This window comes from Pseudopodoces humilis, chromosome 10 (genome assembly GCF_049639895.1).
Source record: "Pseudopodoces humilis isolate 2021_Gansu_Grassland_sample_001 chromosome 10, ASM4963989v1, whole genome shotgun sequence".
Lineage (NCBI taxonomy): Eukaryota > Metazoa > Chordata > Aves > Passeriformes > Paridae > Pseudopodoces > Pseudopodoces humilis.
Window position 1 is genome coordinate 9,956,045 of NC_142209.1, and position 26,645 is coordinate 9,982,689.

Consider the following 26,645-nt stretch of genomic DNA (forward strand, 5'->3'; position numbering starts at 1 on the left):
CAATAGGACATATCAGTAAGTTTAAAAATGGACCTGATATCCCACTTTGGAGCCCAGGGTAGAGTAAAAGGTATTCTACTTTTTCCCAAGTAAGCTCTTTCATTCTATACCTGAAACATAGGTTACAGCCAGCTGATTTTAAGTATGAATGAAATGTCTGTGAGGCAATACCACATCTTTTCAAGATGTCTGAGAGAATATCTGGTATTTAAACCCTTATTTAATGGTCAGAGATCACGCTTACTTAATCAGCTAAAGGAGGCAAACTCTATGCAGAAGATCTCTGGTTTCTGAGAATTCAAGGCAAGTATCTTTTAATCGATTCTTTTGGGGGGGATTGTCACACTCAGAAACAGTGAGTTGTTCAAGGGCTAGCTCTGGGCTAAACAGTAGGTCTTCAAAGTAGATTTTGAAAAGGGCCTGATGTTACTTTACTTTCCTCTTAGTGAAGCTAAATGGAAATTTTTGTGCTGACTCTTAAAGTTGAATTTAGGAAAGGGTGATTACTTCTGTGCAACGAGGATTTTCTGTTTGAATTGTCAGAACAAACCATCAGTACTTGTAATGAATCTAGTCCAGGCTGACTTCACCTACTCCTTAAGAGCCTTTGAGGCAGTTGTAGTGAATGACATTAATTGATAAGAAATATTAGTGGGGCATTGATAAATATGGTCAGATTAAAACGATTCAAAAACTGAAAGTATTTGCAAAGGATCATCCATATCATGATGTGGTGATCGTACCAAGTCACCTGATACACCCTTATCTAGTGGTCTAGTCTAAATTGAGTGCATTTAGCAGTAGTTACCATGGGTAGTATCTGATATACCACAGCTGTTTATTTTTACAAAGGAGAACACATATTATGAAGAATAGTTAAATGCCACAGCTAAAATGTACATTTCTTCCAATTCATTCATCAGCTAATATAAGCTTCTATGTACAATTTTTATCAAATAAATATATAAAATTTTGCCTTGTATTATTACTGACATGTGAGGGGAGGTTGGTGTCTTCTGTCTTGCTGATACTTAAAATTTGGACAAGTCTTCCAGCACAGGGTAATGCCAGGTTTTTCTCTTGTTTGAGTAGCACACTGGACTAGGTGAGAGACTGAGGTCCATTCCAACCTCACTTATTTCCAGAGTGTCTCTGATTTCAGTCATGCTGCGTATGGATTTATAAATTTTGATTGAACTGCATCAGAGGCCCTTCTGGTGATAGTTCAGACAGCAGAAGACTTTTATTTTTACATGTTTGTCAGCTGTTTGAGAAGAACTTCTGTATCTGAATGATACTGAGCTTTCTGTTCTAAAGGTCAGGAATAATAAATACATCCTTTTGACTATTGACACTTGGAAAAAAAAACCTCCAAACATTTGGGATCTTCCTATGTATGCGTGGCTTTCTCCAGCGTGGTGGCTTTTTGCTGTGGTTTGACTGTAAGAAAGGATGAGTGAAAAGCTGGGTGGAGTTTTGTTATGCTTCCATAGTCCTCTGTCCAATGCCAAATCATTGTAACTTGGGATGATGTTGAAAATGGAGTATGGGAGGACATAAATCACATGGCATTGGAGGGAAAAACAAAGAAATAAAGAAGCTACATTACTAAGATATTAAAAGCTTTTTCATATAGAAAAAAGTAAAATACTTTCAAGATTTCAAAAGAAAATTGTAGATTGTTTTTTGTTTACCTCTGCTCAGTGACAACAATTTTAAATGTTTAATTGAACTGTTAAATATATTCCGTTGCCTTAGATGTTCTTGGCAAATTTAGAACATGCACAAAAGTTTTTAGGAATTCCTGATATTTAGCTTTTCTGAATTGAGACTATGCCTTTAATAAGCAAAACCCATTGCTGTTTTGCATGTGGCACTAAAAATAAGCCAATACAGAATGAAATGAACTAACTTAGTATTGTGAATTTTTTTTCCTTAATGTGAATGTATTGAGAGTCTGAGTGCTTGAAATGATGAATTGCACATGCAGAAAGTAGGAAATCATGGAATTTTGAAGATTGTTCCATAGATAAACCTGTCATCTCAAGTGGATGTCCATTTGAGGGATACAATCAGCACACCAGCTTATAGGAGCAGATATCCCACCATACACCCCCCGGAGTTTTGTGACTTTGAAATAACTTCCTTGAGGCTTTTGAGATTGAAAAAGTTTTAAATGCTGGTGAAAATTCTGAATTTGGTACCTTGCTCTTTAGTGACTTGCTATGACCAGTTTAGTAGTATAATTTAGAAAAAGAAAGGTTTCAGATTTGTCATGCAACTGTTTAGAAATGTCAGTATATTTTCTTTTAAGATGATGTCAAAGAATAAGTTGTTATTTAGTCAATATTTGTCATTGTGAATTACTGTATGTAAAGGTCAATAGATACAATATTATGTTTCTGGGAAACCGTATGTCAGTAAATATGGAATACTTTACTAAAAGTAAATACAAAAAATACTTAATACTCAAAATTACCCAAAAGAAACAAGAAATCCCACCTGATGTAGTTTAGAAAATACTTTGCTTTGAAGCATATTATTTCTAACTCCCTAGCCATATCCTGTATTTTAATTTTAAATTCTCCATTACTTTTTTATCCGCCTCCGTACTATTTGTACATCTAAAAATTTTATTGCTGTAAACAGGAGACTTGGATATGTGATGAATGAAGTGTTGCAGCTGCCTGAGTAAGAAATTTTTGTGGCGCTAAAGATAGACTCGTCTCTTATACCTATTCTTTGGCAGAGAAAAAGGGTGATTGAAGAGAAGTGGAGTATATGAAAGCACAGCTAAAACACAGACACAGTGACATTATAATACAGTGTCTCATCGGGTGATGTGGTGTTTTGACTACATGGCTGCAGCAGGTCTATAATTTAAATGCCATTAATGGCACAGAAAACAATAGCATGGAGACAGTAATACTGTAAAATCTCTGGGTCTGTACTTACAATGCAGATGAAATAGCCCTTTGAACTTGCAGTGCCAAATGTTGTCCAAAGTTACCATTCTTCCATGAGGAAAGCAGTTTGTTTCTGTGGTGTTTTATATCTTCCTTTCCTAGCACAGACATTTTCTGTTTAGATTGCTTGGCTTGTGTCACTACAAAAATCCCAGGCAAAGTGGGGCTGATTCTATTTTGTCTCACTCATGTCTCCTTCACACATTCAGTACAGAATTCACTATTGTCAACAGTCATGACTGTGTTTTCTTTGTGCTTGTTGTCTTTTGAATATGCTTCTTTATACTTTCCCTAAAGTGACACACAGAACTAGTTTCACCAGAAGCTCTTGGTGTTTAGCTGTAACAGAGTTACACACAGTCCTGTGACTGCACCCCAGCTATAATATCTCATTTGTTTCCACTTGGCTGTTGTAATGTTTTCTGCCACTTAGACTTCTTGTCTTTCCCCTTGCTTTCTTTTTTCCTTTTTCTTTCTTGCCCTCATTTAAAATTATATCTGACTTTGTTTTGCTTATTGATAACTCTGTGTAAGTACATGTTTCTGTACCCTCACAGATGTCAAACATTAATGCACCTTGGTGTAATGTGTGCTATAATTATTTGCCAAATTGGAGTGAGTCTTTCCAGAAGCTGTTCTTAATCTTTGAAAACCTTGAAAAATGTATACAATATGTTGTGACACTTTTTTTTAGAACGTATTTCAAAGGAGGAGAAAAAAATGCTGTGTAAGTAAAACGTGTTTAAAGTGCTCCATCACTTCTGGCAGGAGACTGTTAAAATAGTTGCATTGTTTCTTTATCCTGATCGAATGCCTTTGTAAATTTCACTTAGGCTTTTTCTCCCCCTTTAAACTGGTTCACTGTGTGTAGGTCTGGTACTATACCATGTAAATACTTAGTTGTTTCCAATTTTGGCTAAGTGGATGGACTCTTGTCAAAATATTCATGCAGTGTTAACAAAACTTAAAACCAACTTACACTCCATGAACTATAATGAAATATTAAAAGTTGCTAAAGGGATAGGTACAGAGTTTCAGGAAAGTTGTTTCTCTTTATAGTACAAGTCTCAAATTTGAAGAGTGGTAAATACGGGTATTTAGGTATGCCTTTCTTTTCTCACTTAAAAACAAATCCTACCTAAAATTCAAAGTGTATGAAGTAGGCATGGATCTACTTATTACTGAAGGTAAATAGAATTGAAAAAGAATAATTAATTTATTCTTCTTCATTTTGTATTAACTTAGAAACTTTGGATCTTAGCAATAATAGTTTATTAAGCTTTTTTTTTTCCTAGTGTCTCAACTGTAGAGAAACAGGGTCTTTCAAATCTGCCATCATCAAAATGGCTTTCTACTAAACCTGTGCATTCATAGAACAAGTCGGGTTCTTCCAAAATATTGATGCCAATATGTGCAAAAAAGGAATTTAATGAATGTTTTGATCTCAGAAGGAATCTTGATCAGAACAATCAATAAAATCAGAACAATCAGTACAAAACGGTATGATTGGCCAACTGAAAGCAATTGTCTTTATTTCTTTCTCAATGCAGTGGGTTGTGCGCTGGCCTGGCCTGCTTGGATTTTCCCTTAACCAAAAACCAAGCCACTTCAAACCACCCCACTCAATAATATTAGTAAAGAAAGGTTTTACGTAGGCCACGATTCCTGGCTACTGCAATCAGTACTCTTCAATTTTGTCTGAAGAGAAGTTAAAAATTTGTCTCACACTTGTTACCACAAACTCTCAGGAGTAACATGAAACCAAAGCAGAATTTGAGAGCAGTAAAAGCTAGCATTTACCCAAACTTGTTTTTAGTTAGATCAAAATATGAGTTAGTGAAAAAACTCCTTAAGGAGGCAGGTTTGGTAAAATCAGTTTTAGTTATCACACAATTTTTCTGCTTGGGAAATAATTTCTGAAAGGAAAGGGAACTATTCATGCTCAATGGGATTTAAATATAGAGCGAATCTGCACCATTTTTCTGTTCAGAAAAATTGGTTTTTCTGTCAGAAAAAACATACGATGCACTTCGACAAATTTTTCCTAATAAGTGCCTTGTACACAAGTAATTTCTTCAGTACCAGGATAGTTTTCTGTGAACAGTCCCAAGTATATTTTATAACCTGAGCACAGTTCATTTCCTGATGTAGCAGTGCAGTCCCAGCTGCCCTCACAAGAGCAGAATTCTAGATGTTCCTATTTTGCTGTATGGAGTGGTGCTGTGATCATTGGACAGCAAGGATAAAATTTGGCTTTCTGATAATGCTTTATCTGTAGAAATACTTTCATTGTGGCTGTAGGAATGGGTGTATACATTAGAAAGGAAACTATATTATGGATTTCAGTCTTTAAATTCATTCATATGGCCCAGGTGATTGCAAGAATCACTTGGATTTGAGACTATAATGATGACATTTCTTTAAGTATCATGTAAGGAAGGAATTAGCCATCATCTAAAGCAGTGTACATGGTAGCATAGCCAGTGATTTGAACCTGTCATTTGTTTAATAGTTCAGGTTGGAAAAGGCACGTGAGATCATTGTGTCCAACAGCAAGCCTAACACTGCCATGTACACTACTTAAATCTTGTCTCAGAGCACCATGTGTACATGTCTTTTAAGCACCTCCAGGGATGGTGACTTCATAACTTCTCTGGGAGCCCTTTTCCAATGCTTGACAGGCTTTTTGGTGGAGAATTTTTTCCTAATATAAAATCTAAATGTCCCCTGGTGCAACTTGAGGCCATTTTCTCTTATCCTATCACTTGTTACTTGGGAATAAAAGTACACTTGGCGCTCAGACATGCTCTGCTGCAGCTTCCTGTGGGGTAGTTATAGAGAGTGATAAATTCTCCCCTGAGCCTCCAGACTTCATAATCCCAGTTCCCTCAGTTATTCCTGGATAGACTTGGGCTCCAGACCCTCCACTTTAATCATGATTTAGTCAATCACTACTTTAGTCATGACTGCAGTTTGTGTATAAACCTATCTATGTAAGACTTTCTAGATGTTCAGTTTCAGTGTTTCTCCCACTGTTTCATGGAGCTGTTTCTATTGGACACTAAAAGCTTAATAAAGCTTGTAGTCAGTAAAAACAAAGCATGTGAGAACAACTTTAGTTGTGATTGGGCCCATATTTTTGTTATTTCAGAATATGTGCTACTATGGTCGAATGTGCATCTGTTCAAATTTCTTGAATGTGTTTGTGACTGGGTTGGGTGTGATCCCAGGTTCCTTGCACACTTAATAGCTCCATTAAATACTGTGGATATTCTGATTGTGGGTTATCCCATTTTAAATCATCTTTACAGATAATTTAAATGCCTTAGTGATCAGTTGGTTAGGTCAGAAATCTCACATGCCAACTATGGTTGCCACTTGTACTAGAAAAGATAAAATGTGAATTTTTTTCTGTTCTGAAACTCTTTGTGGCCATTTCTATTTTCCTAATTGGCTTAGGCTGAAAATTACTTTTTTTAACAAGATTTAGCAAGACAGATTCTTGATTTCACATGATGATACCAATGTTTTATTCTAATAAAAATTTGTAATCAAGATTATGGAAACTGTTAACAGTATACAGTTCTGCCTTCAGGATAAGAAAAATGAAGATGATTCCTGAAATCCTACTTTGTGGGAGAAAGATTGGAGGGCCTAAGAACATGGGCTTAAGAGTATGGAGAAAAGGATCTTCTCTACCTTCTGGGCATGTAGAGTTGAACATTCAGTTTGCTTTGTGGTCTAGGTTTATTACTAAACTCTTGAGCAAGCCTGGAGGCACTTCCTAAATGACGCTGCAGCTACACAGCTTTTATACTCAATTAGCCCTCTCCTGCATTCTGCATGCCCTGTCATTTCTAATGGGCTTTCCTTGGCCCTGTGAGAAAGGGAGGTGTGGGGGTCACAAGAACCAGCCCCACATTTTATTGTGGTCCTTGGACAGCAGCAATTTAAAGGTTCTCCAGAATATTAAAATGTAAATTTTGCCTAAGGTGGGGGGAATTCTGGGGAAAAAATAGGTAGTCATTCAACAGCAAAGAAAGAAGTGAGCTTCTACTACCTGGGGTGAGACTCCTTCAGAGTGGAAAAAATACCAAACTGGGCTTCACTTTGTGTCATATCAACAGGATGGGTTGGCCCAGTGCGTTTCTTCCACAGTGATCTTCTGAGGCTTGTGGTCTGCAAAATGCAAACATGAGAGAAAGGAATCCTATCACAACTAATCGCAAAAAAAAAGTGTCTTAAGAAAATTGCTATTCACAGGAATGCAGATTGGAGTGTATTTAATAGAGGGGTGAAAGTGTATCTTACCATTAAAAAAAAAGTAACAAAAATAAAGACAAAACACCTAATGACTGCCTTAAGGAAAAACCCCTTTGTTAGTTTTCAAGCACAAGAAAATACTTGACCTGTTTTGAACAGCAGTGTTTTTATAACATGCTTTTGTTGGATCACAATCTTTTTTCTCTTCTCTGTTTGATCTAAAAGTCCAACTGTGTTAATTAAAAAAAAAATGTAATGCATTAAGCTTGTAATATGATTAAAGGTATTACTAGAACTTTATAGAATAAGTTTTTTTTTTTTTCTCATTCTGTTAGTTTTTCCCTGCAATTGCAGTTCTATGAAAAACTGTAACTACATCTGGTTGAAAACTGAATCTTTTTTTCCTCTGTGGGGAAAATGCAGGAGGTTTTGAAGAAATGCATATTTCAATGGAAGCTTTTCTGGGAAGGCCTTTTGTGTGAGGAAAGGGAAAAAATCCCCCTTGCTGCCATAGAAGGGTTGATGGCCTGGTGTCTTGGTGTGCCTTCGGAATGTCAGAGCTCTGTTGTTGTTGGAGAAGGGCCTGGAAACCTGGGTTTCTGATACTTTGTGTGAAAGTCTTAATGATCAGACTATCTTCTGTCTGCCTACTTTTTCTCCTCCTCTTTCTTTTATGATAAGCTCCTTATCCCAAAAGAAAATTAAAATAACTTAGACATACCTCTTTTTAGTCTAATAATAAAAATTCAAAAATCTTTTTATCTCTCTGAGAAAGGATTATTTTCTGCTCAGTCTTAACAGTGATGCATAGATACATTGTTCATGTTGTCTAGTAAAGAAAAAAGTATAATACTGATGTAGTTTGCTCTTACTAATGAAATTAAAACAACTGTATGCATATGTAAGGAGGATGCTGTGGCTGAAGAGCTCTGGAGCCTTGAAAAAATCTTGTGTTTCTTCCACTGAGTATTGCAAAGAAACCCCTTGCTGTCTGTGCACTTGTACGTGTACTTATTTTATTTATACATAGTGAAAAACTAGAACTAATATTGAAAATGTGAGGGCTTCTTTAAAAAATTCAAAACCACACAGAAGTAAACAAGTTTGAGGGGAAAAAACCATCTTCATATAGCCACAGTGACTTTCTATGGAAGAATATAAAATAATCAGTCTGATGTGTCTGGATCCCTTTTCCATTCATACAAAAACATGAAAAACATCTTAGCTGCTCTATTATATCATCTCTTTTACTTTTTTTAGAAGTAACTAATGCTAATTGAAATTAGTCAAATGTCTGTCTAAAAGCATATGTGATAAGATACTACAGATCTTTTTTCTATGTACTAAAATACAGGTATATCTGATTTTCCCTAAAGCTACACTGGGGGAAAGGTGGTCCTCATTTTTAGTACTTCATGTTTTTATGTTTACCACTTAAATGTGGTTTTGAATGCGCTTCTGAATCTTTACTTTGCAAAAAGAAACGGACACTGCAGTCCATCTCCAGCTGAGTTTCCACCTTGCTTAAAGACTGGTGTTTTTCTCCTTTATTCTTTAAAGAAAAGATAATTTTTAATTAGATTCTGCTTTCCAGATAAGCTGCTCTTCACTTTTAATTCAAGGGAACAAGAGGTAGTCATTGGTGTATGTTTGATCTCTTTGAAATGTTTCAGTCTGCTGTGTCATTCAGATGTATTGAAAGTATGCTTTGGTTGCTGTTTAGAAAAATCTAGTGCCCTGTAAATGCAATACATGATAAAAGAAAGTAATGCCTTTTGCTGGCCTGCAGAAAAGGTGGTCTCCACGTTTTCTTCCCGTTACTGATGTGAAATTCTTAATTTCAAGTACTTTTTCATTTTGCTCTGACCTGTTTTTATAATTTTTAGTGCTGCGTGTTTAACATGTGTGCAGCAAACTGCTGCACTATTGAGTTCCTGCAGATGTTGAGCACCACTATGACTTTTGTAACTGCCTCTATGATGTTCAGTCACGGAAGCCTTGATTCAGGATGAAGAAACAATGTTCAGTCATAGATATCTTCAAATGTCCTGACCTACACCTGGAGAAAAACAGTATGGCGTTTTCTTACACTGTCTTTGTGCTGAGCTGTCTGGGATGGTTTACTTTTGTAAAGTTTTAAACACATTAGGAAAAGTTTGGAGCCATCCAGTAATTGCAAGTTCCATGTTCCTTTTTGTATCTACAACAATTCTGTTAATGTTACCTCTTTAAAACTCTTTGTTAGTAAATATCATCAGATAAAAGGCTTTTGTACTCTGGATACAGATGGACTCTGAAAAAGTCCATGAAATAAACACAGTATGACCAGCTGACTCCTGAGTTTAGGTTTACTGGAGGATTTAGCAGGCTGTTAACAACTACAAGTATGGCATTTTTTCCTCCTGATTTGGGGGGAATTTTGCTTATCAGATCACCTCCGTTTTCCTGATTCCCATGTGAATAAACTTGCTCTAAAAGAGACATCTCTGACTACATTTTGTTTATTACTATTTCAAAATACCTGCAAATCTGAATATAATTTTAGCAAGAGTATCCCACTGTTGAAACAGTGCCCAGGACAGTGTGATTTTTCATCTGTATTTTGATATAATAATTTCATGTATTTAACATATTATAATTTTCATAATTTTCAAGAGAAATTTCAGGAAGACAAACATTAAATAGAGTCATATCAGTGCATTTATCTGGGAATGAGGTCAGACGTAAGGACTGTGTCATAGCCTGTGTCTGGACAAGGGAGTGAAACTGTGGGAGGTAACCTTTCACGAGTGTGCTAGGTAGGCAGTGTTTGCAGGACATAACATCTTTATTTGTATGTTTCAGCTGGGTTTTTTTTCCCCTGCTCTGGAAAATAGTGTTTTGTGTGATGTATCCTAGACCTTTCTCATTCCTCCCATCTCTACCATCAAAGCATCATATCATATCATAAGTATATATGCGATATTTTTTCTTTCTTTTTATGGCAATTTCTAAATAATGCTGCCAAGTTTGTCAAGTCAGATATGTGAACAACTATACACAGCAGTTTTTTAGAAAGTGGGGTTGAAAGGGAAATAATTAAACCATCACTACTGGCCAAGAGTTGCATTGAGGTGGTTTTCCAGGGGCAAGAATTTTAACTTTAAACCCAGGACCCATGCCCCTATTCTCTGTGCTGGTTCACAGCATTGTTTTTGTCCCTTCCTTAAGTCCCACCAAAACTGTTGGCTGCAGGCCCCTCCAGTTTGGGGGTGAGGGGTGTGGGGTGTGAGGAAATTATAAATATAAAGATTTAGTACTCACTCTTTAAAACTGGTATTCTAGCTCTTTTCCTTGCTAAGGTAGAATGAAAACCATAAACTATTGGTAAATGTCAACTAACCGCTAGACTTGAAAGAACCAGCAGCTGCTTTCTGCTTATGAAGCAGAGAAACTGTGTGGGAGGAGATGTAAAGAACCTCCTCAAATACCCGCTGGAACAGAGGGGCGGGGGAGAGACTGAATATGGGGTTTAACCTTTAGAATTCTTTTTCTGTTCTCTCATGCTCTTAGACTTGTATGAAAATGCAAAATGGCAATTGATTTTTTTTCAGGTAAAGGCATCAGACAAAGGCCCCATGCCACCTAAAACTAATTTCTGATAAAGAACGGAGTACTCAGCTTGCCTGTATCAATTTTGTGTCTGTTAAAGATTTATGGTATGAATCTCATGAACAGTTTGCAAATGTATTTAATGAATAATTGTTTGCAAAGGGCTTGAGTGTGCCTCAAATCAGATGCAGTATTTCAATGCAGCAGTATTATTAACAGCATCGTTAGTGTAGTATTGAAATGGCAACACTTAAAAATTCATCTACCACAAATCTGAAATGATGAGTTTGTCTTGAATACAAATAAACATAGAGGAAATAGATTGGGAGGTATTAATTCATGATGTCTAAAATGAGATCAAAAATAGGCCACAGGTTTACGTTAATATAAATTGAGACAAATTCTAGCTTGGCAAAACTGACCTAAAAGCTGTCTATACAAAGCAACTAATGTTTCTTCTGTTTCTCAAAGGAAGTCCGTATCTGCTGCTGAGAAAAGACAAAGGGTTGTTCTGGGATGGTTTTCAGGGTCTTTAAGTAACTTATTTATGCAGTAATTCATAAATCCTTCATTATGTTCTGATATGAAAAAATATGTATACCCTCATTAGCTCGTGGTAAAACTATTTTTAGCCCTTTTACAAGTATTTGTGAAAACAGACTAGAAAATGTAGAAAGAAAAATGATTGGATTGTTTGGGGTTTTTCCCCTGAAAATAGTCAATTACAAGACACTTAATAAATGTGTCTGGAAAGTGAGGTGGCAATCTGGCTTTTTTAATTGGAGACCTTTCTGTACCTAGATGCTGACTACTGGGCAGATGAAACAGCTCTCAAGGAATGATAAATATTGTTCAGCATGAGAAGATTGTTTTCACATGAACAACTCTAATATATGGGAGAAAAAAAAAATAACTTCAACTCTGTTATTTCACCTGCTCTTCTTTTAAACATGTCCTTTCTTGTTTGCTGACTACTCCCACTATGGAGCACTTGTCCACAGTCTTGGGAATTACTACTAACTCCCTAAGATGGGGGTGGGAAACTAGAACTGGTGAACAGGGGCTGGAAGGGTAACAGCTGGAGGATAGTTGTGACAGATCAGAATAACAGGAAGAGAGAGTAAAAAAGAAATGGTCAGCACTTTTGGCTTTTTAAAAGTGGGGTGCTGATGACTTGTTGTTATGCTTTTGCAATGTCTTGTTTCCAGACTGCTGGCTTAGTCAGCCACATCTTTAATTTGCCCAGTTTATAACAGCTGCTTTGGCTGTTACCACAGAAAGAAAAATTATAATTTCCAAGCCTTCATTTCATCCCTCTTTACCTATAATACTCAAGTTCCAGTCTGTCTGACCACTTGACTGGGCTTTTTAATTAACAGATCTTCTTAGGGGCCCTTAAATGTGTTTTGCATATACAGGAGCACTAAACAGCCTTGGAAACTCTTGATGAGATGAAAAACATCCTGCTGGGAATATAAAATGGCACATAGTGCCTAGAATAATGATTTCCATAATTGAAATTTTCATGTGCTGTATTAAAAGGCATCATTTACCTGAGGTCCTGTTCTTTTGGAAAAAAAAAAAAAAAATTCATTTCAAGAACTTCTCTGTTTATGTCTACATGGTTTTGTTGATTCCTCAAAAGAAGGCTTATGGGCTCAGCAAAAAAGGCACAAAGCTGAAGATGAAAACTAGCATTTGAATATTTTTGTGCAATTGGTGATTCAGATGTACTTACTTGATTTGCTCAAATGAGGCAGGTGGTGGAGTTCTGTAATGATCTTTACTTTGTACCCAAGACCACTGATCATTTGGCTGAGGTGGCACGTTGTTAATGATGTGTTAATAAACAATGTAATTTGGGAAGGTAGACTCTTCAATGGAAGGTAATAGCCTTCCCTGCTGCCAGTATCTTAATGTAATCAAAGAAAACATCTTGTTTTAATCATTTACTTATTGAATGGCACAGCAGCTAATCTCTGGGATGTACCTTGGAGACCCGATTACGTGTTTCATTGACATCTGGGGAACCGACACAGATGATGTTGGTCAAATTGCCCTCAGCTCCCTTCATTGCTGGTCTGCAGCTCTGTGGTGATTTGTCTAGAAGACAAAGAAATAAAGAATTTTGTTTGATACTTTAGGATATGTCCAACAGATCAGCCAGTAATTGATCTTGACATTCCCCAGGGAAAAATTCCTAGTGTCACTGTAAAGGTCTTAGTGGTTTTGTACAATCTGTAGGAACTTTTTCTTCAGATTTTCAGATAAAATAAGTTTTGCTTCAATCTAGTTCTAAATGAAATTAGATTATTCATAATATTAAGATGTGACACAATACTGTCAATAAGCCTTATATTTTCAATAGTTTAAACATCATAGTTACATCAGTGGTATTATTTCCATGCTGTTCTGACTTGCTGTTCATGTAGGCTCATTTAAACATATAAAGCAATAAAAAATTGCCAGAAAATTACCTCCAGGATTATTTTTCAGTCCTACAGATAAGTGTTGGCAAGATCAGTTTCTGGAAAATCAAATACTAGACCTGTGTGTGTTGGTTTTTTTCCATAGTGTAATTCTGAATTATTTTTTTCTTATAGAAAATTAATCCTGCTTAACTATTGAAATGCAGGTCTAAGTAATAGTCTGATCTTTACTGCTGACATGCACCAATCCTAATGAAACCTGCACCACCACTTCACTTTTTTAGTAGATCTGAATATTATTCCAGCTTCAGCCTGTGATATTCAAAAGCACATGACGAAACACATAAACGCCTCCTCCCGTCCCTGAAGTGCAGTGGGTTAGGTGATGGGATTTTCAAAGCCTTCTAAATTCTTCGCATTCAGGAAAGAAAATGCAAGAGCTCAAGTAACAAATATTTGAATAGTTTCTCAAAGCCACTTTATTAAATTGGACTCCTTTAAACAAGTTTAGTCCCAAGTAAGTGTGGTACATTAGATCTAAAAATATTTTTTTCAAATCTATACTTTTCAGTGGTATAATGGTTACTTTTTGAAGAACTTGCGGCCTTGCAAAATACTGTCATTACATAGCATCTTCTCAAAAAGCCTGGTGTCTAGTATTAACCGTCTTGTGGTTTCATGGAAGACATTTTGAGAATTTGGGATCCATCTTGTTCAGCTATGCCTTCTCTGTTATGATTAATAGAGGAACATGCACGTTTGAATTCTTTGACTAGCTTTGAAAAGTCTCACTTTTTTTTTTTTTGTCTATTTTATAGGACATGAAAAAAGCCCCATCATCCCTCAGGGCATTAAAGCACAGTGCTTTAATTACACAATGCCCATTAATGCTAATAAATTTCATGCTGAAGACCTATGCTGTACCAGTGCCAAGTAAAACATAAGTCTCCTTCCTTTTCAAGCCCTGTGCCACACACTGCCTGGACATGCAGCCATTAAAATGAGCTCAGTTGCAATGACAGACGTTAGACACAGATGCAAGATTTCATGTTGACTTTCAACAGCTTCCACAGGTTGAAATAATGCTAACATTTGATTTTCAAGTAATCTTTAAAAGTATTTCGATAGGAATAGTGTTAGGTGAGTGACAGAACATATGTGAAATCGAGTGATAATATTTTCTACTGCTGCACTTTTTCTGTAATCTAACTTGAGTTTTCTCTGTAAAGATTACTTTGTAATGATACTCAGAAGAATGAATTTACCAGCTGTATAAGATAAAGCATGTTTGTAACTGTTCATAAATCTTATTTCATTCTCTACTGTTTCTCTTACCTAGTCATTAACTGCAGCCTTTTTTTTAAAAAAAAATTTTTATTTCATATATCTCTGCTGTTAGCAATTCTAGAATTTGACCTCAGAACTAAATCTCCTTTTGCCTTGGAATATTCATTGAAATCAGGCAGTCATATTACTCTTGATCTGTGTGTACAAGTACAGCAGTTCTACTTTCACGGTAGGTGGGGTAGAGGAAGAGTTTGGGATTCAGTTTAGGAAATTTGAAGTAAGGAGAATGTGTCAGCAGGTATATCAGTCCAGGAGATGCAGACTTTTTTTCATCTCTGCAGTTAAGAAAACATCCAGGATCTCTTTGTACTAACAAAATGAAAATGTAATGGTGATCTGGTCTGGTTGAGAACGGAGACCAAATGGACACAGCTATGCATTTAGGAGGAGCTGAGTGATGGTTGGATGGTAAAATACATAAAAAAACCCCAAAACAATTTAGATACTGGCTATGAAATGTTAGAATATGCCTAGACTTAGCAAGTGGGACTATAGTGGGATCAGCCAAAGGAATGTAAGGAAATTTCATGAAAAATAAATCTGGATTTGTAATTAAATGGGCAGTGTTCAAGTTTTCTGATGTTCTTGGTACTTCACCTCAGGTGTGATGTGGAGAATAGCATTGGGTTTCGGTTTGGTTTTTCTTTTTTTTATAAATAGTTCTGGACTATCCCCAATCCCTGTGTAACAATCAGTGCTGATATCCTGAAGGGGATTTATTAGTTAGTCAAAGGATTACCAGTCCTTTCTTTCTGAAGTCTTTTGGCAGAGCAGTCTTCAGGAGCAGACAGAAGGGAAGAGAGGTAGCACCTGGGTTCAGTCAGAAATGTGCCACATCCTCATGGGCTGAAGGAAGAGGAACATGAGGATTAGGAGAGGGTGAGCCCAGCAGAAAGCTGAGCTCTCTGAACATTGTTCTTCCTGTAAGGCAGAGGGCCCTTGGGGGTCTTAGAGTGCTCTCAGCAGTTTATCCTCAATCACAAACCTGTTCAATTCAGGGAATTTATCATATTTTTAGAATGTTTATTATATAACATTTTCTATGTTCTGTTTATACTGCATTTGTGTTCTGCTGAAAGACTGGAAGACTTCAGCTGAATTTGAGTGCCTCTGTAGAAGCAGTCTCCCATAAGACAAAGAAAAGGTGTATTACAAGCAGAGAGTTTTTAAGAATGCTACATGTTGATGAGCACTAATTATCAGAGCTGGAAGCATTTTGAAAACCTTTCTGATGATTAAAACTCCTTTTTACACCTCTACTTCCTAAACTGCCAGTCTGGTGCGAGCTTACATTATTTTTAACAATAGGGTCTTTCGCCATTGAGTCCTAAAGGACTGGAATCACACTTAAAACAATAGTCTCTAATCTTAGATGCTGTTGTGAATATCCTTTTTATTTTTAAATTAGTGAGAATCTTGAGTTGCCCCAAATCTTCCCACCATAAATTGGACTTTCCCTCAGCTTTGACTAGTTTCAAAGAGAAATCCTGTTGCTTTTTCAAAGTTCTGCCTGCCTACATTCACCTAGCTGCTGCTCATCCTGCTCAGAGGCAGACCTGTTCCAGCTCAGTGAGGAGTGCCAGTCATGAAAGTATTAAACTTGTTATGAAAAGCCTGAAAACAAGGATGTACTTAGGTGCCAGGCTTTTAAACTCATTGCAACTTTATTAATGACACCCTGGGGGAAGCATCTTTTAGTAATAAACATAGTCACAGATTTGAGCTAAAAATCTGGATTTACTTTGTTTTGGTTGTGTACTGAGGCATTATCAGGAGATGATTTAGAGCAATAGCCATGAACTCTTAGCTTGGATCGTGTTAAACTGAAGGTTCTCCATGACTGAAAATGTTTTTCTGACTTTATGGGAGCTTTCCCTCTCCTACCCCCTGGAGGGTAAGTTTTAAACTTTGCAGTTTAAAATAGCCATATGTTAAATAGCATTTGTTGAGCTTATTCAATAAGCAAATATAATTTCACTTTTTCTTGAAACGTTTATTCCTGCTCTGCTTTTGAGATTACACATGTGCTATTGTGCAATTCTTCTCCCTAGTAGTTTCTACATGAAATCTATTTTCCCTGAAAAAATGGAATCTTTGTGTCTTTGTCTCCTCACTAGCTTTCAGGCATGTTTTGGCAGGGGCTCTGACTGTCGAGGCACTGGAGAGGAGGGGCCTTGCACTCATTTGTCAGCTTTTCTTGCATCTGTAATTTTTGCCCACTCAGCAGTACTGGAGGGGCTTAAAAAAGGGGGAGAACTTGCAGTTGTTGAAAGTCAAACTCCTGAAATAATTGCCAGACTGTAACAGTTTGGGAAAGAGGTGTGTGTGAGAGAAGCAACAAATGCTTTGGCTGAAACCAGCTTTAGTTTTAAGGTTTTAGCAACTCTCCATTTCATGTAATTGCATGCCTTTTCCCCATAGATCTTTACAGGCAATGGTACTGTGTTTTTATAGATTTGCTCATTATGTGTTGATAAACTGGCTTTTCTTAATGATGATGAAAATAATTTCACTGGTGTTCAAGACTTGGTTGTTTCCAACCAACAGTTTAATTAAAAATGCTTAAGTCTTCTCTAACTTTCGTCCTAATCCTTTCCTCCAATCTCCCTTCTCAAGCTGGGTGCTTTTATCTCCTTAGGTAATGTAATCAAACAGAAATTAGTTAATTTTTTGATTATTAGAAGACAGATCCCTTCATACTAAGGAAAGCATTTTTCCTCTTCAGGTTTTTATGGAATATTAACACTGATCTGTCCTCCTCGTTTGAGTAGGCTATTTAAGCTCAGGGCTCATACTGTGAGCTGTTAATTAATCAGTGTGACAGATGAAGAAAGTATCCAACTATGAAAGAAAACCTTACTTCAGTGACTAACAATAAGGATGTGAGCCCGAGTGATTTAAAGGATTTTTTTTTTTTCTGAATGTGTGATAAGGCGCCTTAAGCTGTTTGAGGTAACGATGGGGTTTTTTAGCTCAGATTGTGTCACTGCACAAACATTAAAGGGCTCATCAATATTTTGTCTTGAAAAGTCTAGACAGGAGTTAAAAGAGCCTCTCCTACAGTTTGAAGAGATCCTGTTTCCCATAATTAATAACAGGAAGCCAGTAAATAAGGCTTTACTGACAAATGAAACAGTAACATGTACCCAGAAACATTAGCTCCTGGCTGAGAAATGTAGCTGAGGTCTGCCGGTTTTAGTGTACAGGAAAAGATTGCTGTGGAGGCACATTAGAGCTTTGCTCATGTCTAATTCAGTTATGTGATAGCAGACTAATAGTCAAAAAGTAATGATAATGCATTTTAATTATTGAGAGCAATTTGTGACCTTTGTTTACATTTATGTTACAGTCCAAGAACTCTTCCCCTGTCATTAATGGAAATTCTTTGAACTCAAAAGGAGATTTTCATGTTTATTTAAAAGCTACCAGAAGGCATTTCAGACATTTCCTGGAACAAACTGTATATATGTATTTTAGGAAGATAAGAAATGAAAGGAAACTTGAGGAAAAGCTTTAAATTTTCTTCCTTTTTGAAGACTGCATTTTCCTTTCTAAGATACCTTTTCAGAAAGTGTTTGGAAACTTTTAGAGTTAAAATCAGTTAAACAACAAAAGGGTAGTTAGACCCTCATCTCTTCTGTACCAGCATAAAACCAGAGCAGTGCTATTTATCTCACTGAGCTGTTAAGTTCATTTCAGTAACTCCACACAGTACAGGCAAAAATTCAGCCTTGCCCTTGCCACACTTCTGATTTCTTCGGTTTTTTGGGTTACACTGGACGGGGAGGTTGGAGGAGATTTCTGTCTGTGTAGTTGTGGGAGATTGGTTGTTTTCCTAGGGAGCAGCAATGACTGAATGCAATATTCACAAGTACTGGGAAGCACATTTAACTCTGTGTTTGTGCTGGACCTTAAGTCTGGGCTTGAATTATGCTTCATCATCTGGCATGCTGACTATACGATACAACTGCGTAATACAGACTGTCATCTTGGTGCTGACCTTGAAAAGAGAAGAAAATAAATTTGTTTCACTGATTCTTAGATACACTGGACAGTAAATTCCTGCTTTAGCTGTTTAATTTACAGTAAACTATTAAATTCTTTCCCCCTGAAGGTGAGCTGTTGGGCTTTCTGCTAAAAATGACAAGATAGGACAAAATAAGCTTGTTTGTAGAGCTGATGTTTTTCCCTTTTCTGTATATTTTAAAGGATTAACAGCCGTTACTCCACAGAAGTATGGTGATGAATACTGAATAGTCCACCATAAGGCATTTTGGAAGGAATTCAGTAAATTCAAAGACACCCCAACATTGTATTCCATAACTTTTTCCACTGACTAGCTTGTACCATGAAAGCAACAGAGTATATCCCAAAAGAGGAGCACACTGTTTACAATACCTTGTCAGGTTAAAATGTTTCCTGGTAGTTATCCTTTTATTGTTGACTGATTAAGTGAGATATTTGAGCACACACATCTAACCTTAAGCACAGTCTTCTCCCATTTTCCTCAATGAGTTTCCATATTTTCACAGTTCATAATTGGACTTCTGTTATCTTCTAAATGCCTTTCCTTCCCCTGCTAAGTACTGAGTTCTGTCCCCTTGAATCATGCATGCCAATATCTAGCTAGACTTACAGCTTTCAAATGAGACAACCTGTGGAATGTGGTGCTACTTGACACAAGTGCTTGGCTTCTTACTGAAAATAAATAGCTCAGATGTCACTTCAAATGCCTACTGTAACAGAGAAAAGTCAGAGACAACTGTTGAAGGTGCACTGTCCAGGCACTTACAAGGTATTTTATCAAGTATTTTCCCTAGCTCAGAGCTGTGTGAACTCATGAGTTCCCAATGAAGTTTATTGTGGAAACATTTTCTTTAACACAAAAAAGTTACCCTACACAGCAAAGCTGTGAATAAATTGGATTACTTTTTCATTTATTTTGGACCTTTGGAAATCATGTGTCTTGATCTATTACGTGCAGCATATAGGAATAGAATTTTTCTCTAATTAAAAATTAAACAATATACAAGTCTCTTTAATACCAAACTTGAGTATCTTCAATGTCATGTCCCAGAAAATATTCTTATATTGAACCTGATCTTTGTATTCAGTTTTTGATGTGGTTTTGCATAAAAAAGCTGAAAATTTCCATGTTTAGGGTGCTTCTTTTAGAAAGAAAGGTGATCCATCAGTGAACAGTTTGAATTCTTTGAACTGTCCGATTATATACTACCAGTGCACTGGTCATGTTTAAATGCATGTTTCAGAGAGATTAATGACTATAGTAAATACTAGACTAATGTAGAGTAAGATTCCTGACATAACTTCCATTTACTCTAAAAGATGCTTATATGAAAAGCTACGGTTCTAATAGGAGTAGGTATTTGTGGCAACATTTTGCTATCTTTAATCTTATAGTAAGTACGTGGTTTCCAAGTGGAACTCTTGATAACTAGCAGTTTCCTGAATATTATCTAGATTTCCTGTTTATTTTATGTGGTATTGTAAGGATCATCTTGTGCCTTTTTCCAAAAGAATGAAGACTCTTTTTTAATAGGGTATTATCTAAACCCTACACCGTTAAAGTTGCAAGGTTCAAAGTAACTGTAGGAACCCTGATTAAACCTCCACTTTTAATACAATATTTCCTTTTGTCCTCTAGGATTTTTAATTACTTTTAGCATACTTTTCTTTGTGTGTGTGCTTGTGATTGGACTGTCATTTTAAATATTGTCTACTTTGAAGGTTAAGATTTATTTTTGATTCAACAGGAGTCTCCTTATAAGAAACCTAACCAGAAAAAAGTAAAGGAAAAATAATTTTCATCCAACTTCAAATATTAAAGTTTCTAATTAAATTCCAGACCATTATTTAAATATGTTAAGAGTCTATTTTTATGGTGCTTCACATTTACTGTAGGAAGACTTTGAAAATCTCTTTAATTCATAGAATTTGGGAAGCTCTGCTTATTTCTTTTAAGCAATAAACATACTTTGGCATGGAATTTTAAGAAGACATTCCTATTCATCCTCCTTTTAAATTAAATAATGATTTTATTGGTGAAAATACTGTAAATTACTGTGAAAGTGTTAAAGTAGAAGCAGGCAAATGGATTAAGACTAAAGAATTTGCTCCAAAGTTCCTTTTAGCATGACTGCTGTAGGCTGCTTCTTGGAAAGTTTGGCCTACTCTTTGCAAAAGCTCTCCAGGCTGTCAGGGAGCAGGACAGAAGTGAAATAGAAAAACAGTTCTGAACTGCCATCAAGTAATAAAATCTAAGGATAAGCCAATAGGATATGTCAGTTCAGGCATTTAATTTTCAAAGGTGTTCACTTTAGAGAATCAATTAAAAAAGAGGTTTAGACTTTCGGTTTCTTCTTTTTAAAACAGGGAACAGAAGGTTCTAATGCTAACATTAGAAAATATCTTTGAAAGGGACAGACACTGCTGCATTTATTTCAGTGATGCTGTAGAGTGGAGAGGCCTCCTGGCTCTCCCAAGTCTTTCTGTCATGCATCCTAAAAGGGTTTCAGAAGGAGGGCAATGCCCTGAGAGGCCTCACTGTGCTCTCACTATTGTGACAGTCAGTATGGGGAATCAGAAATGTAGAGAAATTCCAATACTTCATGTGCAGATTCTGGAAGTTAAAACTTTTGCTTTACAAAAAACAGGACTTGGAAAAAAACCCAAAACCACAAAGAGTACACTTTTCTGTAATGCCCTCTTCAAACATTAGAAATTTAAATGCACCACTGTAATCAGAGGAAGAAATAGTAGAATTGCATCATTTTTTTTGGCAGCAGAGGAGTAAGGGTATACCTGCCGCTATTATTTCCTGATGTCCTAGTTTAAGTTCACTAAATCAATGTGCCTCATGTTCTTAGTCCTTTAAACACAGGTACTTGTGTTTTTTGATATGCCAGGAGATAGGACTATGAGAAGATGAAACAGGATTTTTATTTGTTTACTTAAATGTTCTCATACAGGATTTTGTAGCTACCTTGGTCTGTACCTTTCCAGAAGCATTATTTCTCCCGGGTGACCAGGTTAAAAAAAGTGGATTTTTGGGGTTTTTATAATAAAACATATAGGGACATAGAACAAAAGACAGTGATATTTTCCTCTTCCACTGCTTTTCCCCTTAAAGGAGATAATTTTCTATTCTCATAAAGAACAAGTACTATTCTCTTTTGTAAGTGTCAAGTGCTTTTCTTTTTTACTTTTTTAATGTTCTCATTTATTACTAGACTATATTATTGACATAGGTGTAGTAGAAGCCTTCGTTTATGGTACAGGAAGGGAGTTTTGTTAAACAACTTTTAGCCTTTTTTAGCCAGGCTCTGTACAGTACTTTCTCCCTGAAGTCATTATAGGAAGTGACAGATATAGCAAACTTGTTTTATAAGTATGTAACATGTCATATAATATTTTGAAATATGCAGTGATTCTTAATTTTTTTAAGTAGTATGGCATACAATACCTCATTTTACTAATTAAGTTAGCATATACAGACATTAACATTTAAATGCTTCTTGCCTTCAAGTTAGGGCAGGTCATACTTATCAAAGTTTATTTTCCATCTTATTTCACATTCAGAGTTTCGATCTGCTTCTCACCTTCAGTAAGGCCATAGCTGGGACACTCTGGGGGTGGTTCTGGCTGGCTGAAACAATTTGGCCTTTCATCTGTTCCTCCACCATGAGTTGTACCGATAAAGGCAGCAGAGCGGTGTGCGGCCTGGGCAGCATTGCTGCTGTGCAGGTACTACAGCCTGGCCAGTGGGGTTGGTTCATTGAAGAGGTTTCAGCAGTGCATTTCAATTCTTTTCAACTAGGAAGAAAGCTTTTAAATCACTCTCTATCAAGCAAAAACATTTTGCCTCATGATGCTGAGTTCTGACATTGAAGAAGAGTGCTTGGACTCTGCATTTTGAATGCTTCTAGACAAAATTTCCCTCTGAAAAGACAAGCACTATTTAGTGAACTGAGACCTCCTTTGTGTTCCTTTTGTTACTCTTTTTGATTGACTGTTAAAACCATTTTTCCTCTTAATTACTAAACGATGCAGAATTGCATACTCATTTCTTAAAAATTATTAAGACTTTTCTGCCTTAAAATGTGAAGAGAGTCTTCTGTAAAAATTCATGTAAAGAAAAAAAATGAACAGGCTAAAGTACCAGAATTATTTGAAGTATATAAATAGTGTGCATTAAAGTTTTACTAGTATTTGGCTTTGGTTTTTGGAGAGCCTTTTGTGGGGGTTGTTGTTGTTTTTAATCTGGAGATCTCTGACCTTGATGGGCCTCCATTGAAAGAAGAAATTTTAGTTATCCTCCACCTTCTAATCCCAAGCATGCTGCCATGTACTTGGCTTCCACTTGATAAAGGAGGATACATATTTGTTAAATATTTGTGTGTCTCTCTTTTAATCATATAAACCTTTCTAATTTAATGGTACTGTGTCTCTGTAAAGAAATAACTACATCTTTTGTTGGATAGTATTTATTTTATGATACTGAAATAAACAAACCAGCATTTTAACATGGTAGGCAACTTCCTGGTGTTAAAACCAACAAAAACAAGTCCAGCACATGATTCACAGTGAGAAATTTCTTGTAAGGGATTTGCCCTAAATTTGATGGTAGCTCAAAATACTTGAAGGTTTTGAACTTGTATTTCTTATTAATTCCACAACTCAGACAAATCTTTGAAGAGCCTCTGAAACATTCCCCCTCCTTTTTTAATTTAAGTGTATACCTTTCCCTCTTCATAGCTTTAAAATGGAAGATGAAGGCTGTGGTAAAAGGCTCTTCAGCTGAATTCCTGTGAAATATGGAGTTTCCTCCATGCTAAGTCCCCTGCAATTAGTACCAAATACCACACTAGTATGGCTTGGAAAATGCCAGCCTGAATTAACTTTGATAAAGGCTGAAGATGTTTCTCAAGTAGAGAAGCATCTCTTTAACATTCTTACCTACAATACCATGATGGAGGTTTCAAAGGCCAGCAAAAGGGTCTCAGGTACCTCTGTCAGCTGCATATTTGCTTAGCTTTGGTCATAAAGCAGAGGCTGAGAAGATATTTATCTTCTCTGGCTTGTTACATGTGTCACTTATTTTGTGATGGTAGAATGATCTGGCAGCAGAATTATTTTTAAAACAGAGTTGAATCTCATTTATTTTCCTCTTCCCCCAAAAATTGCACTAATCAAAGTCCAAAAGTCATCCTTCCCCTCCCCTGAATAAATTTGCATAACTCATAGCAATTGCAATCTATTAAAACACCTGAAAAATAGATTTGGATCTGGGATTGCGATAAATATACTTTATCTGGAGGACTGGTCTTAGGGCATTTCTGTATTTTATTAAATGATTTAACTGGATATTTTATTGGAAAATCTGGGATGAGTAGTTTCACTTGTCCCAAATGGACTAAAAACTTTTTCTAGAAATTATTTAAGTTGATATTGTTGCACATAAGATTGCTTGAAAATTTCCCCACAAATTTTGTATTTTGTTCTATCTTGAGCTGTTAATTATGCCAAACAACTTTGAGATACTTCTGGCCCACTACATTAAGCACTAAGTAGCTCAGTGGGAGGCCATGTTGTTGTGCTTGTATGAGGGTGAGATAAAGTAGCATTACTCAGTGTGTTTAATACATGTGACCACTGAATGCCAGATTGCTAATTTATACAAAGTCCTTCACATAAAGAAATGAATCACTGTATACCATTCATTGCTACTTTTTTTAACTGACAAACTGATAAATATTTCATGACCACAGGTAAGCAGAAAACTCACTTTTTCCAGCCCACAAAACTTTGAGTTCAAAACAAGTGCTGTTCTACTTTGAATTTCAGTAAAATTTAGGACGAATGAAGAGATCTGTCTGAAATAGTTGATTTACTGCTAAATGTGAAACAGCTATTTTGGAGTCAGTGTGTCTGTTTTTTGACTATAAATTCTCTTTTAATCCCTAGAAATGTTTTCTGAAGCACTTTTCTTTAAAAATGGTACCACTCCACATGAAGTTTAACTTTATGAATCACCATCCTCCAGCTTGACAGAAAATCCGACATTCAAAGACTGCAGTACTTGTGAATTAGGAGTCAAACATGAAGTGAAATCTTCTTATGTTTTTGGTGAGAAGTGGCACTTGATCCTTAAGGCAAAGAAATTCACTTCAACCTGTATGACACATCACATTACGAGCAAGTGCACTGGCAGGGCTGTAAGATGAAATGCCATTTTCTGTTAAGTTAAAAGTAGGACGTTTTTTCCATTTCTGAGAGTTCTATCGCTTCATGTACTTGCTTTTCGAAATGAAAAATGGCAATGGCCCTGTACAGAAGTGGCCTATGAATTACAGAAAAGCAGCTTACGCTGAGTAGTGTGGCACAAGAAGATGCCAGGCATTTCGTGATGAGAGAATGCAGCACAGTCACATTGAAATTACAGAGCCCACAAAATTTAGTTTTGCTAAGTCTCTTTTTCTTAAATAGAGAGGAGAATGAATAAATATAATTAGTTATGCTTTTTAGCAGGCTTATAGATGATCAATATACTTACAGAACTTGTACAGTTAAGTATACAGAAGAAAGAGATAATACAGGGGTTTTTAGGTTTGTTAACTTCAGTATCCTGATCTAAATTACTGCTGCTAGGGTTTGAGGGTGATGTACAGCTCTGTGTATCATATACCATACAGAACTACCTAGAATTCTCTGCTACTCTATAGCAGTGTCCAAAAGATTGCTTTGGTTTATAGTAGGATGAATAATGGGAATAATCCTAACACAGCTTTTCACAGCTTGGGAATCAGAGAATAAACAAAGTGGAATTTCTCATATTATATTCTGAATCTGGAACAGGAGCCCAGATGAACCTGGGTGTCCTGCTGGCTTCACCAGTAGCTTGGTTTTTCCTTAAGGAAGCTTATAAAAAAGTTTCAATCTACAGTAATAGGTTTTATTTAATTGTCATTCTGGCATTTACATTGGAATTGTGTTCTACATATGGATAAAAGCAACTATAAGGCCGTAGAGGTGATGGAATGAATGAAGAGAATTTTATTCTTTGCACTATAGTTTGATAAATTGCTTTAAGATTTTTCTTGTTTTAATGGCTTTGAGACAATTTTATTTTCAAGAGTTTGAATCAGTGGAAAAAGAATAACAAAGACTTAAAACCAAGAAATATACTGCAGTGAGGACTGTAACCCTAGCTCACAAAAGCTTTTGCTTATAATAATAAAGACTGGAGTTGTAATTAGCTTTTTTGGAGTGTTTTTCACTCCAGCTGCACTAGACAATACTCTGACTTGTAGTTAATACATACAGACATATCTACTTATTTTCCTTTGCATTGCAGCATGTGTACTTCCCTAATTGGCAGCTTGCCATTTATATGTGGAAAACAAGATTGTGTTAGCATGAGGGAGTTAGATATCAAACGTCTGCAGTGCACAAATATCTAAGCTAGATTACTAAAAGGAGAAGATATATAAGTTTGAATTTTGTTAATTTGGATCATAATGCACTTAGATTTTCTGTAAGGTTAAACATGAGTTACAAATAACCAAAGTCCAAGTTAGAACTCAGACTGCCACTGTGAGATTTCATTTTAACACCCATTACTTTAATTTAATGTTAATGTGAAATCTGTGTAGATATCCAGAAAGAGTAGATTGATTCAATAAACCCACTCAAGTTTTCTCTTAATACTGAAACTTATGTCAAACTACTAAGTTTCATTAGTACTCCCCTAATGAAGGATGGAATTGTGAAAGCATTCTGCTTTGGTTTTGGAAGTTAAACATTACAGGTAGGAACAAGATGACCGAATACAATGTTCTAGGAAATAAATGCTCCTTTCTCCATACAAGAACTAAAAAAATAGCATTAATATCCCACACATTTTTTTAAGTGAGAGAACTGATGTAACAACGAGTACTTTATCAGGGACTGTATCACTGCCCTTTTAAATGGATGTATTGGTAATCTGGTTGAGGATCACTTGGCACCAATTTCATGTGGTCTAGCTAGA

At 36.2% G+C, this 26,645-nt stretch overlaps 1 protein-coding gene across 2 annotated transcripts in view; it reads right to left on the minus strand.

Moving 5' to 3' along the window:
- Positions 1 to 26,645, minus strand: part of LOC106628090 (uncharacterized) — a 61,653-nt gene that overhangs the window by 18,711 nt on the left and 16,297 nt on the right. For both annotated transcript variants that reach the window (XR_001331344.2, XM_088060536.1), the window contains exons 2-3: positions 12,811 to 12,923; positions 7,027 to 7,145 (exon numbers count right to left, since the gene is read on the minus strand). Coding sequence is in view for 1 of the 2 variants with exons in the window: in XM_088060536.1 (XP_087916662.1) it covers positions 7,027 to 7,145; positions 12,811 to 12,923 (232 nt within the window). In the remaining variant the exon portion in view is untranslated. The remainder of the gene's footprint in view (positions 1 to 7,026; positions 7,146 to 12,810; positions 12,924 to 26,645) is intronic.